Genomic DNA, 21361 nt, shown 5'->3' with positions numbered 1-21361 from the left:
TCTTCCTGAACCATGGCTTTCCCTCCATTCTAATCAACAGAATCCATAATTAACTTGACCAAATCTCATCTATTTCCCATACTTCTGCTCTCAACTCCTCTCATCCTTGACAGAGCAAAGATAGAGTTCTCCTGATCCTCACCTTCTATCCCACCAACCTCTGCATTCAACACACTATCTTTCGCAATTTCTGCCAACTTCAAAGAGCTTTTACCTCTAGACACATCCTATCCTCCCCTCCTCTTTCAGCATAAGCGATTGGCCATTCAGGACACCGTTGAGGAGAATTTTTTCCACCCTGCGGATAATCAATCTTCAGAATTCTCTACCCAACATGATTGTGAAAGCTCAATCAATGAGTAGATTCAAGACAGAGATCAATAAACTTTTGCATATTAGATGAATAAAGGGATACGTGGTTAGTGCAGGAAAGTTACACTGAAGTAAAAGATCTTATTGAATGGTGAAGAATGCACCAGGGGACAATTCACTTCCTCCTGTTTCTGTTTCTTATGTGCATATGTTCTTAAAAAAGAAAGAAAACACAACCTTTTAAAATTAATTTTCTCCCAGTATTTTGCAGGCAGCAGTCCTGAAAATTAAGTTGTAATTCTCAGAGACTCCTGGTCAATGCTAAAAGGCTGACAACCCCTCTGTAGGTTAACAAAAATTCAATCATTTTCATTTAAGGGGTAATTTACTTACAGCTTATTTAAAACAAACACTGCTACCTGGACGCGATTAGTTTCACTCCACTCAGCCATAAATCTCCCTTCCTGTTCATTCACGTGTTGACACCATGTTACAGCTGTATCAGAATGAAGAAGGCCCTCCAGACCATTTCGTCCCAGCCTTCCACCATCTCCCGTTACAGCATCTCTCTGCCTCTTAAGCGAGTCCAACCATCCTTTCTGGCAACTCATCCCAGCTGCATGTGATACTTCTGTTGACAGTTTAATTAATGTAATGACAGATTTATTGAGTCTGCTCTTCTTACATCAAACATCATTTTGTGCTATTTTGTTTGCAAGAATCTCTCATAATGATGTGTCCAATACAATATGAATTCTAAACACTTCTCTTAGTAGTTTGCCTTGCCCTTTCCAGGTTCACTCAGCAACCTTACCCTAGAGAATACTGACTGATCTCTGCATAAAGGAAATACTTCTCACTTCCATTCAAACCTCATTCTTAGCGACCTTGATCTTGTCACTTGCGTTTTTGTAAGCCATTGCACAGCTAAAAGTAATGTTCTGAGTTTTCTTAGAAGGGTTAAGTTAGGGAGTCTAGTTCTCACACTCAAGTATGAAAATAAGGATTCTAATGCAATGGGAATTAAACAGTGCAAGCATTTTGCGTTCCACACATTCTTGCTTGAGTCAACTCAACATTCTGAGCCTGTACAACAGCTGTATCTTTGTAGATTACAAGAAATACAACATCTGTCATTTCTTTCAACCAGCCCTCCTCCCAGCTAAGAGACAAACAGGCCCATGAAAGCATTTCCCCTCCACAATTATTAATACATTGCTGTCATCATTAGGAGTCTAATGTTGACTGCCTTGCATTCTTGTGGACTTTGCTGTCAAAATCCTTGAAAGAATGTGATATTTCAGACAGGTTTAACCTTCCTATAAACTTCTTGTCCAGAATACCAGTGAAAAGAAATGGGCAAAATTCATGCAAAGGCCAAAGGTTCACCCAAAGGAAATGGAGAAGTAAAGGGCTCCGCTTCCTCCAATATTTCAAGTGCTGTTGTGTAGTATGTAGTGATCTAGATCCAGACTGTCCTATGCTCCAGCCACCTCCAAACCAGGCTCTTTTGAAGGCCATCTGCACCAATCCAACTTGCAATAATAAAAGGATGAGGGTGTCTTGAGAGATCAACCATTTTCTCCCAGACAGGAAATGTTCTTACCATTCCTTCTGCGCAGCATCTTCTTTTGCAAGGCAGATCTAAGTCAAGTTTTAAACATGGCACCTTTGAGCCACACACGAGAATAGCTGAGATGGATTCACATTCCCTTGCATTTTAATTTTCCAAACTTCTTCTCCTGGAAGGACTGCAACTTAAGCCAAAGAACTTTCAGCTACTGCTGGATGAGAGAATCCCAAAGAATGCTAATGAAGTGACCAGAATCCAATTACCATCTGCCAAAGATGCTTTTAGTGGTGTTTCAACTCACCGCCTTCTGCCACAGAGATGAGAATGTCAACACTGAGCTAAAAGGTTCATTTTGTGCTTCTGAGCTACGTGCTCCTTAAATACAAAGCTTATGTTGTTCATGGTCTGTGTGTACAAGACTGCACGCATCTTTGTAAGTAATTGCTTTCTTATTTGAGTTTATTGATATTTCCACAAATTTAAATTGTTCTGCTGTGTCCATTTGCTAATAAAGTCCTTTCTAGTTTCTATCAAGTACATGCTTTCATCAATTGTTTTTCCAAATTATTGTTTCTCTTGCTCACTATGTGCAATTTCATGTATTACAGACCTCTCTTTTACTGTCTGCCTAATTGTGTATGGTCATATTGGTTCCTGCCTTTATGTCTCTTTTAAAGAGCCAGCATACACATAATGGTCTGAATGATCTCTTTGTGGGATGTGTGATTCTATGATCTGTAGCAGTAGATCCATGTGTTAATCTCAATTTCTGCAGGTGCTAATGGAAGGTCATCGAGCTTGAGGTTCTCGGATACTGTCTGACTTGCAGACCATACGCTGTGTGTGTGTGTGTGTGTGTGTGTGTGTGTGTGTGTGTGTGTGTGTGTGTGTGTGTGTGTGTGTGTGTGTGAGAGAGAGAGTGAGTGAGTGAGAGAGAGAGAGAGAGAGATTATTGGTGTCAGTCTGTATGAGTTTATTGGTGTCTGTGTGCATCTAAGTATTTGTGTGTTTGTGGAGTCTTGCTTTAAGTGTATTGAATATGTATTTATGTGGATTGGTATTTGTACATGTATGTTGGTGTCTGAGTGCATAAATATATTAGTGTCTGTGTATGCATTGATATATGTGTGCTTACTGCACCTGTCTTTAGGTGAATGTATATTGGCATGTGTGTGGATCTTTACACATGCACATGTTTGTGTGTGATTGGGTGTGCACACGTGTGAATATAAATACTGGCAGTCCCCAGGTTATGTAAGGATTCCATTCCTGAGAACTGTTCATAAGCTGATTCCTTCATTAGTCAGAAATGTCCATTTTCAATAGCTATCCATAGTGTATCGTTCTACATCGTGCAACAAACAAGATGCTGGAGGAACTCAGCGGATCACGCAGCATCCGTGAAGGGAAATGGACAGTCAATGTTTCAGGTCGACACCCTTTGTCTGGATTGAAAGATAGAGGGGAGATAGCCAGTATAAAAAAAGTGAAGGGAAGGGGTGGAGCAAGAGCTAGCAAGGGGTAGATGGATTCAGGTGAGGAAGGAAGATAGGCAGATGGAGGAGGACAGAGTGGAAATAGTGACGGAAGCTGGGAGTTGATAGGTGGAGTTGACAAAGGGCTACAGATGGATGGAATCTGATAGGAAAGGAGGGTGGAGCATGGGATCAAATAAGGTAGGTGGGTGGGCAGATGGGAACGGGGGGGGGAGGGGTACCAGTGGGAGCAGTGTGTGGGTGATGGGCAGATGGAATGGGTGGCGGAGGGGAAAGAAACAGCGTGATAGTGGACTGGGTTATAGGAGGAACTGGGTTGATCAGGAGGAAAGAGAAAAGGGACAGAGGGGGACTAGTTTACCTGAAACTGGAGAATTCACTGTTCATGCCGATAGGTTGTAGACTACCCAGGTGGAATATGAGGTGCTGCCTCCTCGGTAGTCTGCTGGTTGGTGTAGATGAGTTGGGCTAAATGGCCTGTTTCCAAGCTGTATGATTCTATAACTCTGTGACTCTAAGTATTGGTAGAAGCATGTGTACTAGTATATGTATGTATTTATTGGGGCATGGATGTATGTAAGAGCACATAGGTACAGGTATGTTTTTATATTAGTATCTTTACATGTGTGTTAGTGTATTAGTGTCTGTCTGTGTGCATTTGTGTGTATGTGTGTAGATCTGTATAGGTGTCTGTCTCTATGCATCTATTTGTCTCTGTGTGTGCATGTGTGTTTAGAGTTATGTGTGTGATGTGTCTGTCTATTAACGTCTCTATGCATGTGTGTTCTGGGATATATATGTGTTTGTGCACATATCTATTACTGTAGCATCTGTGTGTGTACTAGTGTTTGTCGCATCTGTGGAGTATTCTGAGTCTAACCAGCATTGGCAAGCTGCTCGATATCTTGTGATGAATAAACACTACATGATGAAGAGAACTGAGGGGAAATAAAGCAAGACCTTTCCCTGATAAAAATCTATTGTTTTTTCCAAGTGGGAAAGGCATTTGCAGCCTGTGGAAAACTGTAGTTTAGAGCAGACTGTTAAAGGCATCCAGGGTGTTCAGTGACGCAATGAGGGATAAACAGTACATTAAGGAATCTGAAATTATAACTGAACACAGGTTGGTTGCCTTGTATCTCCCTGACATCCTGTCAGACTGGGAATCCCACTTTGAAGGGCACCAGTTGAGTCAGTATTAGCAACCTACACTGCCTATTGATTACCAATTCATTATAGGCTAGAACTATTAAATCTAGGATCTAACTGAGGACTCAAAGGAAACAATGCAATCTACAGGGACCAGAAAGCTGATGTCCAACCAAAAAAAACCTGAGATGGGTAGAAAGAGCATTGGAGACTCTCTCAAGCACTGACAACCATGGCATGCACAGATTCTACAGGGCCATCAAGATGTCTGTGACCCAAATGCCAAAGAACCTAATCACTTTGCTAAGAGTCAGGAATGGAAGAGAGCTCCTCAAGAACAGAAAGGCAGTCAGCTGCCATTGGAAAAAGTACTTCAAAGAACTCTTCAATCAAAACTGTGACATGTCTCTTACTTCATTTCCCAGCACACTATCTACTGCAATCTCTGCACTCATGCTGGGGCCCAGCAAGAGATTGAAAAAGCCACCTGTCAGCTGAAAAATAAGGCCTCTGGCGCAGACAAAAGACCTGGGCAACTGCTAAACCTTGGCAGATAAGTGCCTCTGGTGCAAATCTCATCTCCTTTACTTGGGAGGAGAAGAATATGTTAAGGAATATGTTAGAAATGTGGTAATCATCACCATTTCCAAAAAAGAAGCCATGGATTGTGGTAATTGCAGAAGAATTTCCATGCAGTCTGCCACTGAGAAAGTCAGTGCAAGAATCCTCCTCAACTCCCCTCTCAGTGGGCAAAGAACTCCTCCCAGAGTCATGATATGGATTCTATACATCAAGAGGCACAATGGAATGATCATCAGCATATAACATCCAAGAAAAAGTAGAGACCAGCGCCAAACACCAGATGGCCACTCTTGACCCCACAAAAGCCTTTGACTCCATCAACATAAGGATCCTTTTCAAACTCAATTGCTTTTGGAGGAATCCCTCAACAAAGACCATTCAAAGTGACAGAGAACCATCTGGGTTCTTCACTGAGCACTTGGAGTTTCTCAGGCAGGAGAACATAGAGGCTAAATATGCAAACACAGGAGTGTACAACAATCAAATCAACCCAACCATCTAACAATCAAGTCCCACTTGCCACACCTGGGTAGAGTGTGCAGATCCTCCATATCACTCATTAGTCACCCTAAGAACCCCAGGGAAAGTCATCACAAAACTCCTTGAACCTGATGATCTGCCCATGAGAAAGAGGAAGAGGCTAGAACTCAAACAAGGGACTTCCCTGGAGAGTTCCTCACTCATCGTTTGGCCCAATTTCACCGGATAACTGAATGTACAATTGCTTTTTACTTCCTTTGCCTGGATGCTGGCACATTTTCAAGATTTGATTTGTAAGCTCTTGAGCAGCCAATGTACTTCCAAGAAATACAGTGCAGAAGACCCTGGTCTTCCCTGGTCCCAATCTCCGCTGAGTTAGCTGAGTTCAGGCATGCCACACAAAGTCACTGCATTAGTGATGTGGAAAAATCAGCCAGTCCTCATTTCCCAGAATGCAGGGCATTGAATACGTCAAACAATGGGCTAAATTTATGGCTTATTGCTCTCAGCAAAACACAAGACAAGGATTCAGGTTCAAAGGTCAGCCAGTCCAATACAGGGTTCAAACTCATTTTCGTTTGTTATGTGGTTCTACTCTAAATGCCTGAAATGTACTCTCATTCACCCAGAGGAGTAACTCTTAAAATATTGGGGGCTGAGTGAGTAGATCTTTTGCTTCTAAGTCAGGACTTGGGTTCAAGTTGAAGTCCAAGGACTTGAACTCAAAATCTAGATGGTGCTCCAGTGGAATATTGAGGGAGTGCTGCATGGTCAGTGCTACTGCAGAGGTAAAGTTTTCAGATGAGGTGTTCGACTAAAGTCCTGTCTATGCCTTCAGATAAAGGTAACAAATGTCACAGGAGTACTTCAAAGAGTTACCTTCTGTGTCCTGGCTAATATTTACTTATCAATCAGCAAAACTCAAATAGGTTATCACATGCTGCTTGTGGGAGTTTACAGTGCACAACTTAGATACTATCTTTCCTGTATTACAACAGTGGCTACATTATGACAAGTACTTCCTTGGCTACAAAATGCTTTAGAATGTCCTGTGACATTGAAAGGCACTATAAAAATGCAGGTTTTGCTTGAATTTTAAAAGAGATGATCACCAGCTTTCCTGATGATTATTCACTGTCTCTCAAACAACCAAAATGCCTTAAATATAAGAATTTTTTTCATAACCTGGCTCAAATGCTTTGCCTTAAGGTAGAAAGTGGGCTCTGTGCTGAGAAAGCCCAGTGACCCACCAAAGATACCTTCACCAGGACTTGGATTCAAAAAGCCCCTGTGCACTGTACCAACGTGGAGTAAAACGACCCTGGTCTGTCACAACTATTGTACCAGTAACCCCAGAATGTGGCCATTGTACAGGAGTGCCAGCACTTAGCCACGGTTCCAACTTACGGCTAGAATATCAATAAAAACAGCACAGGGACATTGGACCAGGAACTCCAGCACAGAACTATTATATCAACGACACCAGCACTGGGCTACATACCTGGCTATTGTACCAGGAACTGCAGTGGACAGCTGTTGTACCAGTCACACCAGCTCACGGCTGTTGCAGTTGGGACCCCAACTCACAGCCATTGTAATCAGAACTCCCAGCTCATGGCTGTTGACCAGGAATGTTGGCTGATAGCTGTAGTAATCAGAACACTGGCTTACAAGTCTGTAGTACCCAGAACCCCAGCTCGTAGCTGTTGTATCAAGACCCCAGCTCATAGGCATTGCACAAAGTAACCCACCTTATGACTGTTGTACCAAGAACCTCAGCTCACAGCTTTTCTACCAAGGCACTTAGATCATATTGTACAGGGAACCCCAGTTCATAGATATTCTACCAGGAACCCCAGCACATGGCTTATTTAGTGAAAAGTAGACCACAGCGGAAGGAAAATCAAACACTGAAGATGTTAGAAATCTGAAATTAAAACAAAATGCTGGAAATACTCAGGAAGTCAGGCAGCATCTTTGGAAAGAGAAACAATTAATGCCATGCAACTGTAGGAGATGCAATACTTGTCCTTTCACTTCTTCTCTTCCCATCATCCAGGTTCCCAAACAGTCCTTCCAGATGAGGCAGTAGTTCATTAGCACTTTTCTCCCTCTAGTGTTTTGTTTTCTGTGTTCACAATGTTGCCTTTCCTACACTAGAGAAACCAAATACAGACTGGGTGATGGCTTTGTGGAGCACCCAGTCCATAGAGGTCACCTTGTGCTTCATGTTGCCTGCCACCTTAATTCACCATCTCACTCCCACTCCGACCTTTCTGTCTGTGGCCTCCTGCACAGGTACAACAAGACCCAACACAAGCGTGAAGAACAACTTCCTCAAGCTGGGCACATTGCATCCTTCTGGACCCAGTATCAAATTCTCCAACCTTCAGCAGCTCACTCTTTCTGCCTGTTACCAGAACTGTCCATTCCTGCCTGTCATCATTTTAGCTTTTCTTATTCCATTCATATAGTCATGCCTGCTAGGCATGTCCCACAGCCTTGCTACTTACAGCACATTACACACAATGTGCTGTAACTGTATTTAGACTCATCCTATTCAAAATATTCCCTTTGTTCTACCTTCCTCTTCCCTTCCTTCTCTCCTACTTAAATCTAAGTTGTTTTTCTCTCTTTCCCAGTTCTGATGAAGGGTCCCAGACCTGAAGCTTTAACTGTGTCTGCTTCTACAGATACTGCCTGACCCACTGAGTCTTTCCAACATTTTCTGTTTTTATTTCAGTATACCAGGGTATCTAAATGAAGGAAACCATGAACTTGCATGTTCACCCCGATCCATCTGGCTGAAACAGCAAGGATATCTTGCCGATGTAATCAGTGCAGTTTCACCCTTAAAAACTTATCTTCTCCAACTTAACAGAAAAGATAATCGGATTGGTTGTAAATCAATCTGCCGATTCAATATGAGGCACAATATGCTATTGCCAAAGATAAAATAAACTCTTTTGTCTTGATGCGAGAGATGTTGGGAGTAAGGCCATTGGAATATGATATGGAGATGGAGAGACAGAAAAATACTGATAGTGATTTACAGTCAGTAATCAATGGATTAAGAGACTTCAAAATGTATTCTTTCATCCTCTGCATTTGACACCATCCCAATGAAAATAACACAGAAACTTTTGCCTCACCAAAGTAAAAAGATTGCCAGTTTTTTTTTATTTTGCTTTCAGTCTCAGCTCAGTGTTCACTCCCCTGGGTGGATATAAAACTGGAATTCAACCCAATATCTCCAGTTCACACTGATCAGGTTAAAACTGCCCTCTTAATTTCAGCACAATAAGAATGTGTTTCACTATTTTCATAATTGTACTCGGGGACTTGTGTAAATAAATTCTTTTCAGGCACCATAACATTAATCAGTCATTATTTCAACACCTTTCTTTGAAAAAAAATTAACAAGGAAAATAAATGTTTTCTTTCCATAATAAAAATACTTAAGATAAAATATACAATTATACACTACAGGACATTGAATTGTCTTCATATTCTGTACTAAGCTCATCACTGCATTCTTTTACAATATTTTTATTATGTCAGCATGGCATCAATTTATTCATCCCCAATGTGTACATTAGTGAGAGGTTTGAGCAAATTGAATGTGGCACAAATCAGGAACTTAGGGCTGTATGCAATCGGCACAATTCTGGAGACTTTAACCTCCATGTAGGCTGGACAAATCACATTTGCTGCTATAAGGTAGAAGATAAATTCATAGAATGCATTCAAAACACATTTAGATTGATATGTTGAGGAAACAACTTAGATAAAAGCTATTTTGGATCTAGTTTTGTGCAATGAGTAAGAGTTGATTGATAATCTTGTCAAGGTGCCTTCAAGGAAAGCGTTCATATGATAAAATTTTACATGGAGTTTGAAAGTGATGTAGTTCAATGCAAAACTATTATCTTAAATCTAAACCAAGGGAACTATGAAGGTATGAGAGGAGAGTTGGGTGTGGTTGATTGGGAGAACACATTGAAAGTTGTGATAGTGGACAGAAAATGGTTACCTTCTAAAGAAATAATGCACAAGCTACAACAAAAAAATTCTTTAAAACACAAAACCCAAAAGGAAATGTGATTTACCTGTGGCTGACCAGAGAAATTAAATATAGTATTAAATCAAAAGAAGAGGTTTATTATGTTGCCAGAAATTCCAGTAGGCCTAAGAACTGAGAGCACTTTAGAACTCAGCAGAGGAGGACCAAGAAATTGATAAAGAAAGGCAAGGTGGAACATGAGTGTAGACTGTTTGGAAACATAAAAAACAGACAGTAAGTACATCTATAATTATGTAAAAAGGAAAAGAGCAGCAAGGGCAAATTTGGGCTTCTTACATAGAGAGACATGAGAATTTAAAATGGGAAATAAGGAAATGGCAGAGGAATTAAAGAAATACTTAGTGTCTGATGTCAGGGAAGAATCCACACAAAACCTATAAATATATTAGAGAATCAAGGACCTTGTGAAATAAGGAACTGAAGCAAGTAACTATTAGTCAAAAAATTGTACTAGAGAAGTCGGTGAGCTTGAAAACTGATAAATCCCAAGGACCTGGTTTAGAGATAGTGATTGCCTGGTTACTATCTTCAAAATTCTGTGGTTTCTGGAATTGTTCCTGTTGACTGGAAGGTAACAAATGTGACCCCACTATTTAAGAAAGGAGGGAGAGAGAAAACGGGCAACTACTGACTTGTTTGCCTAACATCAGTGATAGTGAAAATACATGAATCTATATTGAAGTAATAACAGAACATCTTTAAAGGAATAACTGGATTGAGCAGAGTCAAATGTGAAGTCATGCATCTTGATGCCTATTACAGTAATGCAGAATATTGTTAAATGTTGAGAGATTAGGTAGTGTTGATGTTCAAAGGGACCTGGGTGTGCATCTGCCTTACAACTCACACGTTCCCCAACTCCACAGGAGTGAGGAAGCCTTAATGCAATTGTATAGTCCCTTGGGAACACTGCATCTAGGGGATTGTGTTCAGTTTTGGTCTCTTTACTTCAGAAAGTATGTACTTATCATAGTAGGAATGCAGCAAAGATTCATTAGACTGGTTCCAACGATGATGGGTTTGCTTTATGAGGAGAGATTGAGTAGATTGGGACTGTATCCTTAAGAGTTTAGAAGAATGAGAGGAAATCTTATCGAAACTTATAAAAAGGGCTTGATGGGCTAAATTCAGGGAGGATGTTCCTTTAACTGAGATGATCAGGGAACATATTTTGAGGATAAGGGGTAAGCTGTTTAGGATTGCGATGAAGGGAAATTCCTTCACTCAGAGGATGGTGACCCTGTCTACCCTATAACAGCTGTGGAGGCTCAGTCATTGTGTTCATGCAAAACAGAGATTGATAGGTTTCCAGTATTAAGAGAATCAAAGGATATAGGGATTGTGCTGAGGTAGAACACCAGCCATGAATTTGATGAATAGTGCAGCTGGCTCAAATGGCTGGATGGCCTACTCCTGCTCCTATTTCTTATGTTATTATGTTCTTATGTAGGTTATTACACAAAGCCCATTTCCTCAGTGTCCAGTGGCAGGAGGACCTTAAAGTGTGAACTTACCCCAGAGAGCCCGTGTGGCAGCTGTTATTAGGCTTCAGTGTGCCTCTCAGTATATAGCCCTACACCTTGGAATGTGCTAGTCTGAAGTATTTGGTACAGACAATCCTTTGCACTGGAAGGCCAGCAGGTTTCGGGAATAGCAAAGTGTGTCTTTCACCTGTCTGATGGTCTTCCAGCAGCAGTCAATGTTTGTATCCGTGCATGTTCCTGGGAACAGCTGTGCAGCACAGAACCTTGTGTTATGCAGCTGCCCAGGACGAACCTTATAAAGACCATTGCAAATCTTTCCAGACATCCTTGGCCATCACAAACTCTAGAAGGAGCTAGATATCATGGTCTCATCTGCACCCTAGCCATGTCTTGGGCAACATGAGGTGGAACTGAGACTGGCTGTTCACAAAGGATCTGCCAGGGACGGCCCTTCTCACCACCAATCAAGCAAGGTCTTAGAGTTTGTTTGAAAGCTCCAGTTGATTAGGCACTCTGCTAAATAATTTTGACAGTTTACTCAGGGAACCACCTAACAGAATCCACCATCTCCTTTTCCCACAGGACTTGTGCAGATCACTGCCTGATTAACTTGTGGGCAAAGGTATTTTTCTCCACCAACTTTTCTACGGGAAATAAATACCATGGATTTATGATGCTAGCACCTTTGTTATTAGAAATACCAGTAATGACCAAACACTTCAGCAACCAAACCACATTAAAGTCATGGGACCTTTAATCTCCTTCAAATCATGAGCTCAGTTGCTACTTGCAATTGTGGTTATGCGAGTGGACTAATGACACTGCAGCATTGGCATGTACACAGCAATCAATGCAATTTGTCAACAAATGAATAGAATAAAGAAACAGAGCAGATCTGAATCTGGTCCACTGAATTCAGAAGTGCATCTCATTTGTATGGATCCAGTTCACCATCTCCAGTTTTACATTTTCACTGGCATCTGGAATGTGTGAGAAATTTAAACCCCTCTGCATTCTGATTGCTGGTGTGAATAGGACAGTATATCAAGAAAGCCTAGACTCGTGCTTTGGAGTTCCCTTTCTTAAAGCTCTGCTTGAAGCCCTTTGCTCCCTGCAGCTATATAATTAACTTACAGGCAGGTTTCAACAATCATGCCTTGAACTCGTGCGTCCTGCTGTCTTTCATTATCTCCACGAAACAGCCGTCCGAGTGCCCCAGCACCTTCCATTGTGCCAAAAGAATCATTGACTCAAATTCAGAGCCAAGGGTTTGACATCCCTTCAGGCTGTTTCTCATGAGACATCTGTTCATAGAATCATATAGCACAGAAGGAGACCATTTGGCCCACTGTGTCTGTGCCTGCACTTTAGTGTGATCCATCACACTACCCCGCTCATTCCCCCAAAGTCCTGCATTTTTTTTTCTTTTTTAAAAACATATTACAGTTCCCTCTTGAAAGTAACAACTGAATCTACTTCCACTTTACTCTCATGGAAGTGCATTCCAGATCAATACAAGTGTGCAAAACAAATTACCACCTCCCCTCTGATACTTTTTCCACTTAACTTAAACCTTTGTCCTCTGGTTACCAACCCTCCTTCCTCCTCACTAGGTCCACAATCTGTTCAAATCAGCTCTCATCCTACAATCACCTCTTGCTTCCCCAGAGACTCAAAACTTTAGAGCTTCTCACTTGGGTTATCCTTCTTCTCTGCTTCTACATTGGCCTCACAATTGAGTGGGCTCTTTCTTTATCATAAATATCTGTGACTTAATTCTATGATATCCAAGTCTGGTGCTGCAAGATTAAGAGAGGGAATCCCAGGACAGAAGAAGGTAGATATTGCAATAGGCTGTAGGGCACTGCCCTTATGAAGGATGTAAGTGCTTTAGAAGTCCATAGTTAACTTCTTTCATTTGGAACGACTGAAGTAGACTCAGTCTCTTGAGCACTAACCTGATAATTTGTGCCATGATTATTGCCTTTGCCATGAAAATTACTTGGAACAACAGCAATGTTTAAAGGGCAGTATGGAGGGAACTGGTCAATAATTTTGAGACCACAGTGTGTGTTCATATTAAATTATTAGGGGATGGGGTCTCACACCTTCATCCCTTATGAGAAACCTCTGGCTGGGATAATTGCTTGGTCCATTCAGGACAAAGCAACAGAATGGATTGCCACTTCTTCTACCACTCTCCCCTACCACCAGTGCTCCACAGTTGTAATGTGTAACTTCAACAATGCCTCCCAAACCTGCCCCTTTTACTGCCTGGAAGGCCAATTGGAGCTGTTGCATTGAGAGCTCCCTACCAAGACGGGCACCATCATTGCTGGTTCAAGTCCTGCAGCTCCATATCTAGCAACATTGAGGGAGTATCTTCACCACTTGTTCTGCAGCAATTCAATGCAGCTCATTAACACCTCCTCAGGGACAATGAAGTTGGCTTGCAGTGATGCTCAGAACCCGTGAATAAGATCATGTCTTTTATGGTGATCACATCTATTAGGATTAGGAAAGAAAGCCAATTGCTCTCCAATAGCAGGCAGCATTGTAAAATTAGTTGAGGAGCTCAATGGTCAAGGTTTTGTATTATAGCTTAAAAATAACAGGTTTCAACCATGTTAGCAGAGCTTAAGCAATATTCTCTTTTAGGAGTACAGGGGAAATATTAGAGATTCATTATTCTGCAGCTTATTTGTCCCTTGCTAAAGCTGCAATTAAAATGAAAAGTCAGATCAGTAATCTAACAATTTACCCTGGATCAAAAAGTTACCCTGTGTCCATGATCAATGGCTCTAGCTACAATGTGCCATATGTTACCAGCCTGTTTAATTAGGCACGGTAGTGTAGCGGTTAGTGTAATGTTATTACAGTGCCAGCGACCCGGGTACAATTCCGGCCGCTGTCTATAAGGTGTTTGTACGTTCTCCCAGTGTCTGTGTGTTTCCTCCGGGTGCTCCGGTTTCCTCCCACATTCCAAAGACATAAGGGTTAGGAAGCTGTGAATATTCTATGTTGGTGCCGGAAGCGTGGCGACACTTATGGGCTGCCCCTAGAACACTCTATGCAAAAGATGCATTTCACTGTGTGCTTTGATGTACATGTGACTAATAAAGATATCTTATCTTATGGTGCGCTTTATATTTGGGCCTGTTTAGTTAAAGTGTGTCTTATGTCTCCTCCAAAGATTGCAAGAACTTCAGACTTAACTTGCATTAACATTCTGAAAAGAACAAATGTAAAGGAGCTGTATTCAAACAATCTGGATTAACACTGTCCGTAGGAAAACTGAGAGAGAGTTAACATGTACTCCCTTGCCCAACAAGAAAACTATAAACAGTATATATGGTGTTACGGAGAACAATCCATGTATGAATGGGAGAAACCAAAACATGGAGTGGGGTGGTCTAACCTTATGACCAAATTATGCCATTCAGGGTGATATCAAGAAGCACATCTTCTCTCAGAGGGTAATGGAAATCTGCCCTCAGTGCTCACTGCTTCAAAGAAATGTCTGATAAGATTTTGTTAAGCTAGGGTACAAAGAGTTATGGAATCAAGGCGGCTAGATGAAGTCAAGATACCGATCAGCAATGATCTAATAGAATAACAGAACAGTGGGGGCATAATGACCTTCTCCCTCCTAATAATCTTATTTTCATTCCCATGACTAGTGCTTACAATGTGAAGATTGCCAAGCCGATTAACAGTCAACTGCATGGAATATTATACAACTCCTCTAGATTTCCTTCAGTTCACAATCTTCCTCTTGATATAAAAATCTTTAGTACAGTGTTCAGCTAAATTTCCTTCCCCTTAGATTCCCACACCAAGCAAGATAAAACTGTAACATCAAAAGAACAAGTTCAACATGTGGACAGAACAGGTGTGTTAAAGAGCTACTCACCATATTGACAACGAGGTCCTTGAAAGCCTTTTGGGCACTGACATAGTTGTGACATTCCCTCAATGCACTTGCCACCATTGAAGCACACTCCAGTACTGCAAATGGCTGTAAAAGGAAGATAAGGAGATTTTCTTTGAGGAAAACATTGCAAATCCAATCATCCCTTATTTCAATTTTACAGCTCAGAATTGACAACAGGAGCCAGGTCTGAGTCCTGCTTCAGTTTTTACACTTGGCTCCCAAATTCATGACCTAGTTCATTCCAGACTGCTTTCTCTCACCAGGACCTTGCTCCATCTTCTCTTTGGCTCCTTCCCAGGTGTCTTGGGTTTCTGATCCTTCCCTTTAGTTAAGTCTCTCATCTCCACTTGCCATGAATCCTATTGGTCTCCTTTCCCGTCTCATTCCTTTAAAACTTCATACCTTCCAACCCCTCCCTCAGACCAGATGTATAGTTCATAAACATTAGCCAGTACCTGGTACATGTCAAAGGCTGTACTCCCTGGGAATAAAGCAGATACTGCAATAGATAAATTAAATTCACTGCTTTAGTTTCTTTTGCTGAAATACTTGGGTTTAAAATCAAAGCTGTCTGCAGCTCACATATGAAGGAGAAAAACCCACAAAGCACCTCAAGTATGAAAGTTCAAGACTGCAGGTGTACCTCAAATGCAAAATGTCAACACCCACAATCCACCACAAGAGTTAATGGTTAAAAACTATATTCCATTACTTGGACAAAGGGTCAAGGCCCTCAATTCAGGACATTCTCAAAATTGGAAAGAATAAATGCACAAATTACAAAGCAAGACTTTATGAAAGGTCCTGAGGGAAGAGGACAATGAAGGAATGTGTTTGTTAGTTCAGCCTGCTCTGCAATGCATCTTGGCTAACTGTGGATCTCTTGGAATTTGACCAATAACAGGAGAGAATTCAGGAGGAGTTTCTTTGTGTGTTTTCCTTGACAATCACTGGAATTTTTCCTCCACTTTTTACCTCCCCTGGGAATTTACAGTGAGTTGGGTCAGAAGATGTAAGAAGTATGAGCAAGAAAACAATTAATTTTCTGAGTTCAAAGACTCTGACAAATTTCTACAAATGTACAATGGAAAGCATTCTGACTGATTGCATCCCGACCTGCCATGGAACTCCATTGCACAGGAACACAAGAGGCTACAGAAAGTGGTGGACTCAGCCAGTTCCATCATGGGTACAGCTCTCCCAACCATGGAGGACATCTACAAGAGGCAATGTTTCAGGAAGGCAACATCCATCATCAAGGACCACCACCATCCGGGCCATGCCCTCTTCTTGATGCTGCCATCAAGCAGGAGGTACACAAGCATGAAGACCCGTATCTCAAGGTTTTAACAACACCTTCTTCCCCACTGTCATCAGGTTCTGAAACCAACCTGAAAAATCTTAATTCTACCTCAGATTATATTTCCATTAATTTGCCCTAATGTCATTATGTTATTTTTTGTTTGTGTCCTGTAAGCTACATTAATTTAAGTTTACATTATTTATGTTTGTAATGTACTGTGCTGCTGCTGCAAAAAGCTAACTTTCATGGTATTTATACCCTGTGTATGTATACCCATGACAATAAACTTGACTTTCCACTCATAATCTTCAGTTGGTGAAAGAGATTCTGAATAAGGAAAGACCATGATATTATCTATTTTATTTCAGCCTCGTAAAGGCAACTCATCCAGCTAAGTGGATGAAATAATATTTTCAAACATGTTAACTTTCACAAAGCTGGAGTGTAAGAAAGATAAAACATCAGGGGAGTTACAATAGATGCCTCAGAATTTGAGAACTGATTCTCTCAAACTTGAAACCTCTGAATCAATGAATTGTTCAGGAGTCCATTTATTGACATTGCAGCAGTCAGTTATGGTTATAAGTTATAAGGGTAGCGAGAGAGGCAAAGGACTGCAGATGCTGGAATCTAGATGAAAAACACTATGATGCTGGAGGAACTCAGCAGGCCAGGCAGCATCCGTGGAGAGAAGCAGGCGGTCAATGTTTCAGGTCAGGGCCCTTCTTCAGGGCTGAAGATAGGAAAAGGAGAAGCCCAATATATAGGAGGGAAAAGCAGAGCAGTGATAGGAGGACAAAATAGGGGAGGCGGGGTGGGCACAAGGTGGTGATAGGTAGATGCAGGTAAGAGATAGTGATAGGCAGATGTGGGGGAGGAGGGGAGAGTAGATCCACCAGGGGATGGGTCAAAGGTGAGGAGGAAGAAAGGGGGGGGGGGTAGAAAAAAAGAGAGATAGGCTAGAAAAGGGAAGAAAAAAAGAGGCATGGTGGGTGTGAGGGTTACTTAAAGTGGGAGAATTCAATGTTTATGCCGTTAGGTGCAAGGTTCCAAGACGGAAAATGAGGTGCTGTTCCTCCAGTTTGTGCTTGGAATTCTCCTGGCAGTAGAGGAGGCTGAGGACTGACATATCTGTGATGGAGCGGGAGGGGGAGTTGAAGTGACTGGCAACGGGGAGATGCAGATCACGGTTACGGACAGAGCGCAGGTGTTCTGCGAAACAGTCACCTAGTCTGCTTTTGGTCTTGCCAATGTAGAGGAGGCCACACTTGGAGCACTGAATGATATTAAAGGAAGCGCAGGTGAATCTCTGTCTCACCCAAAAGGACTGTTTGGGCCCCTGGATGGAGGTGGTGTAGGGGCAGGTGTTGCACCTATGGCGGGGGCAGTGGGAAGTTCCTGGGATGGGAGCGAGATGGGTGGGGGGGGGGGGAGGAGTGAACTAGGGAACTGCAGAGAGAGCGGTCCCTGCGAAAGGCAGAAAGGGATGGGGAGGGGAAGATATGCTTGATGGTGGGGTCCCGTTGGAGATGGCGGAAGTGGAGGAGAATGATGTGTTGGGTACCTAGGCTGGTAGGCTGAAATGAGAGGACAAGGGGGACCCTATTCCTTTTGGGTCTGGGAGGGGTGGGGGAAATGGCAGAGATGCGAGTGCAAGCTCTCTCGACCACAGTAGGGGGGAAGCCATGATTAGTAAAGAAGTTGGACATCTCGGGTGTCCTGGAGTGGAAAGCGTCATCGCGGGAGCAGATGTGGCGGAGGCAGAGAAATTGAGAAAAAGGGATCGCGTCCTTGCAAGAGACAATATGGGAGGAGCTGTAATCAAGGTAGCTGTGGGCATCAGTGGGCTTATAGAAGATGTTGGTGGATAAGGAATCTCCTGAGGTGGAGACGGAAGGATCAAGGAAGGAGAGAGAGGTGTCAGAGATAGTCCAAGTGAATTGGAGAGAAGGGTGAAAATTTCTGGCGAAATTTATGAAACTGTCGAGTTCCACACGGGTGCAAAAGATGGCACCAATGCAATCGTCGATATAGCGGAGAAAGAGTTAAGGAATAGGGCCGGAGTGGGCTTGGGTAGCTATTGGTAATAATATCACATACAAAATACCTTTGAACTCTTGGAGGCCCAAGAGACTGCAGAAGCTGGAATCTAGAGCAAAAAACAAACTGCTGGGAGAACTCAGCAGGTCAAGCAGCATTTGTGGAGGCAAAAAATGGTCCACGTTTTGGGTTGACACTCTACATCAGGACCCTCCGCAGTCTTTTTTAGGGTGCTACCACACACACGCCACGGATCAAATGGTTTCCTCCTGTGTAATATGTTTCTACATGTGGGAAAGGTAGAGTAACAGAAGGGAAAAATCCTACTGTGTTAACAGACCATACACAACGAGAAAGCGTAATCACCCATCACACAACAATCTAATTATTACATTTACCCAGGAGTGAGGGAGAAGGTTTGCAAAAAGGTCCTCATACACAATTCCATCAGACATCTAGCTATCTGCTCTTTTAGGGAAAGTTATATAATTTCAAAACTATGTTGTATTCAATTACAGTCCAATACACACAGGCCAAAACGTCTCTTCTGTTTATCTACCAATCCCAATAAATTATTTGTATCATAGCAGCTGACGTACTCTGTCTCCATATTCTGCGTTCTGGACGGTTCCTGGAGGAGGCTTGATTTTCCAGTGAAACATATATTTTACTCTGAAATAGCAGCAAATAAGAATTAAATTGTAAACTGTCAAAGGCTACTCCAAATCTCTAGCTTGGACAACATGAAACCCTTGAAAGCCGTGACATCATTTCTGTAAAGAGAACAGAAACTGAATTTCACTTTGAACTACAGTTGATTATTCCACCTCAGAAGGATCACTGCTCCATCGAACATTCTTAATGCAAATGCAGCCATGGTTAGACAATGAGTAAAGCTCCCCCCTGACCAGTGAGTCAAAAACTTTGAGGGGAGGTGCAACATGTACATAGTCATGTTATAGAGTAAATCTCCATCTGTATAGCCCCATCACCCTCCCAGGGCATATAATGGATAAAGTAAAGCTCCCTCCATAGTGTCCCTATACATAGTTCCTTGACAGCAGTAATAAGAATTGCAAACACTGATGAATTTTTGAATGTTCAGACCCTTAGGAACAGAGGAACAAAATCTTTATAGCTGTAGTCTTCTTTAATTCCCTTTTGAACACCACACCTAACTCATACTTTGAAAGTATTCAGATAAATATTCACATACCGTTAGGCTTTTAACTAAATCTGGCTCATTACTCAGTATTACATTTATTACAGTTTGTCTTCTTGCCTCATACTGTTGCCAAATTCTATCCTGTACACAAAAAATTTGTTACCTTTCTGACAAGAACTAATTTGCTTATCCCAATCTATGTTAAATCCTCCATCAAAACCATGCGTCTTTGCCGCATGCTTGTTTAATCACTGGATTTATGCAGTCTGCCACTTAACAGCTGCTCCACCAAAGTCTTCACAACTGTTCATAATTCCCACTGCAGTCTTAAGTCCTTTTTTATTCCCTAATTCTCCACAGATTACTTATCTCATGACACATCCTTTCTCATCATTGAAATTATTTCAACATTATTAACTTAGGCTACTCTTCCCCCTTTGTCATTTTCACAACTTTTCTATGGACTGATCCTGACCATTCTACAGCCCTGTCTCAGTAATGACTACTATATCAAACCCTCCAAATTGAATTTGCTATTGTCTGTACACGGCACATTATTTGGGCCCCACACCCTAACCTGGCCTTCTGCTCCACTGTTTTACTGACATGCTGCTTTTCCTTTCTCCTAGTTTAATTACTTTATCTCTTTTATCCCATTATCTGTAGAGCCTAAAACACAACTTCTGGCTTAGATTCTGTTCCCTTCCCTTTAATTTGTATTAGAACCATGATTATTATCATCTTTGCCCCCTGGGCCCTCTCCCTCATTTATTAGTTTGAAGTTCACATGCCTTCCCATACATTCTTTCCTTGGTCCTAGCCTGTGGAGCAGGTCCAAACAGTACATGTTGTTCCGTTCCCAGTTCTTATGCCAGTGTCCCATGAGGTAGACTCTCTCTTTGTCACACCACTGCTTCTGCCTTTTTATTCTCAGCTTAATAAGTAGCAGATAGATCACGTCTGTAGATTAGTAACATTACCTGCTGGTGATCCTCATTTTCAGTCATACGTGGGTACCTCTCATCCTTTAAGCTATATCATTCACAACAGCCCCCTCCCAGTCCTGAACCTCTCTGCAAGCAAAATGTCCACATTCACCTCCTCCTACTGCATGCACTGAAGTCTCTCCAATTCACACTTTAAAAGTAGCATTGAGCAAGAGAGATTCAAAGTGGGAACATTGATTGTAGACCCGCTTGCTCTGGACAATCTCAAGCTCTTATACTGCAGGATAATTGCTTCTTATACAGTCTACTTAATTTTCAGTTGGTTTAACATGAACTATAATCAATAGCTGACAACTTTCATAAGTGGAGACTGCAACCAAACCCAACTACACCTACCATCTCAGCTCTCTAGCATGGCAATCGCAAGGCACACTAACATCCTCAATGTCATCTTCTGCGGAGAAAAAGTGCTTAACTACCCTACGCAGATCTACCTCAGAGTGACTTGTGACTGTCCCCTAGCCTACCATCATCACCTATTTAATATGCTTCAAAATCAAAGACACGAGTGAACATCATCCACAACGTCACCGACATAAGCTGGGATGTGAAGGCTGCACCCCCACCGGAGTCTCAAGGTGTCACATGAAACTCCACTTGTAAAGAGGGCAATCTTCAGAACTTTAATAACAACTTCAGTTGAGTGGTTACCAGTCCTTTCAAACATCACCACTCCTTCCATTAAACAGAGTACAGCAACAGACAGAGAAGCAACTCATGTAAACAGCTGTTCAGACCTTTTCATTCACAGA

At 41.9% G+C, this 21361-nt stretch overlaps 1 protein-coding gene across 1 annotated transcript in view; it reads right to left on the bottom strand.

The window, feature by feature from the left end:
- The window catches only part of megf6b (multiple EGF-like-domains 6b), a 326118-nt gene that overhangs the window by 248134 nt on the left and 56623 nt on the right, over positions 1–21361 (bottom strand). Inside the window, exon 4 of the mRNA XM_052039029.1 lies at positions 15074–15178. Coding sequence (XP_051894989.1) covers positions 15074–15178 — 105 coding nt within the window. The remainder of the gene's footprint in view (positions 1–15073; positions 15179–21361) is intronic.

Source organism: Pristis pectinata, chromosome 26 (genome assembly GCF_009764475.1).
Source record: "Pristis pectinata isolate sPriPec2 chromosome 26, sPriPec2.1.pri, whole genome shotgun sequence".
Taxonomy (NCBI): Eukaryota; Metazoa; Chordata; class Chondrichthyes; order Rhinopristiformes; family Pristidae; genus Pristis; species Pristis pectinata.
Note: the sequence above shows the minus strand (reverse complement) of the source record. Positions and strands in the feature narration are given on the sequence as shown.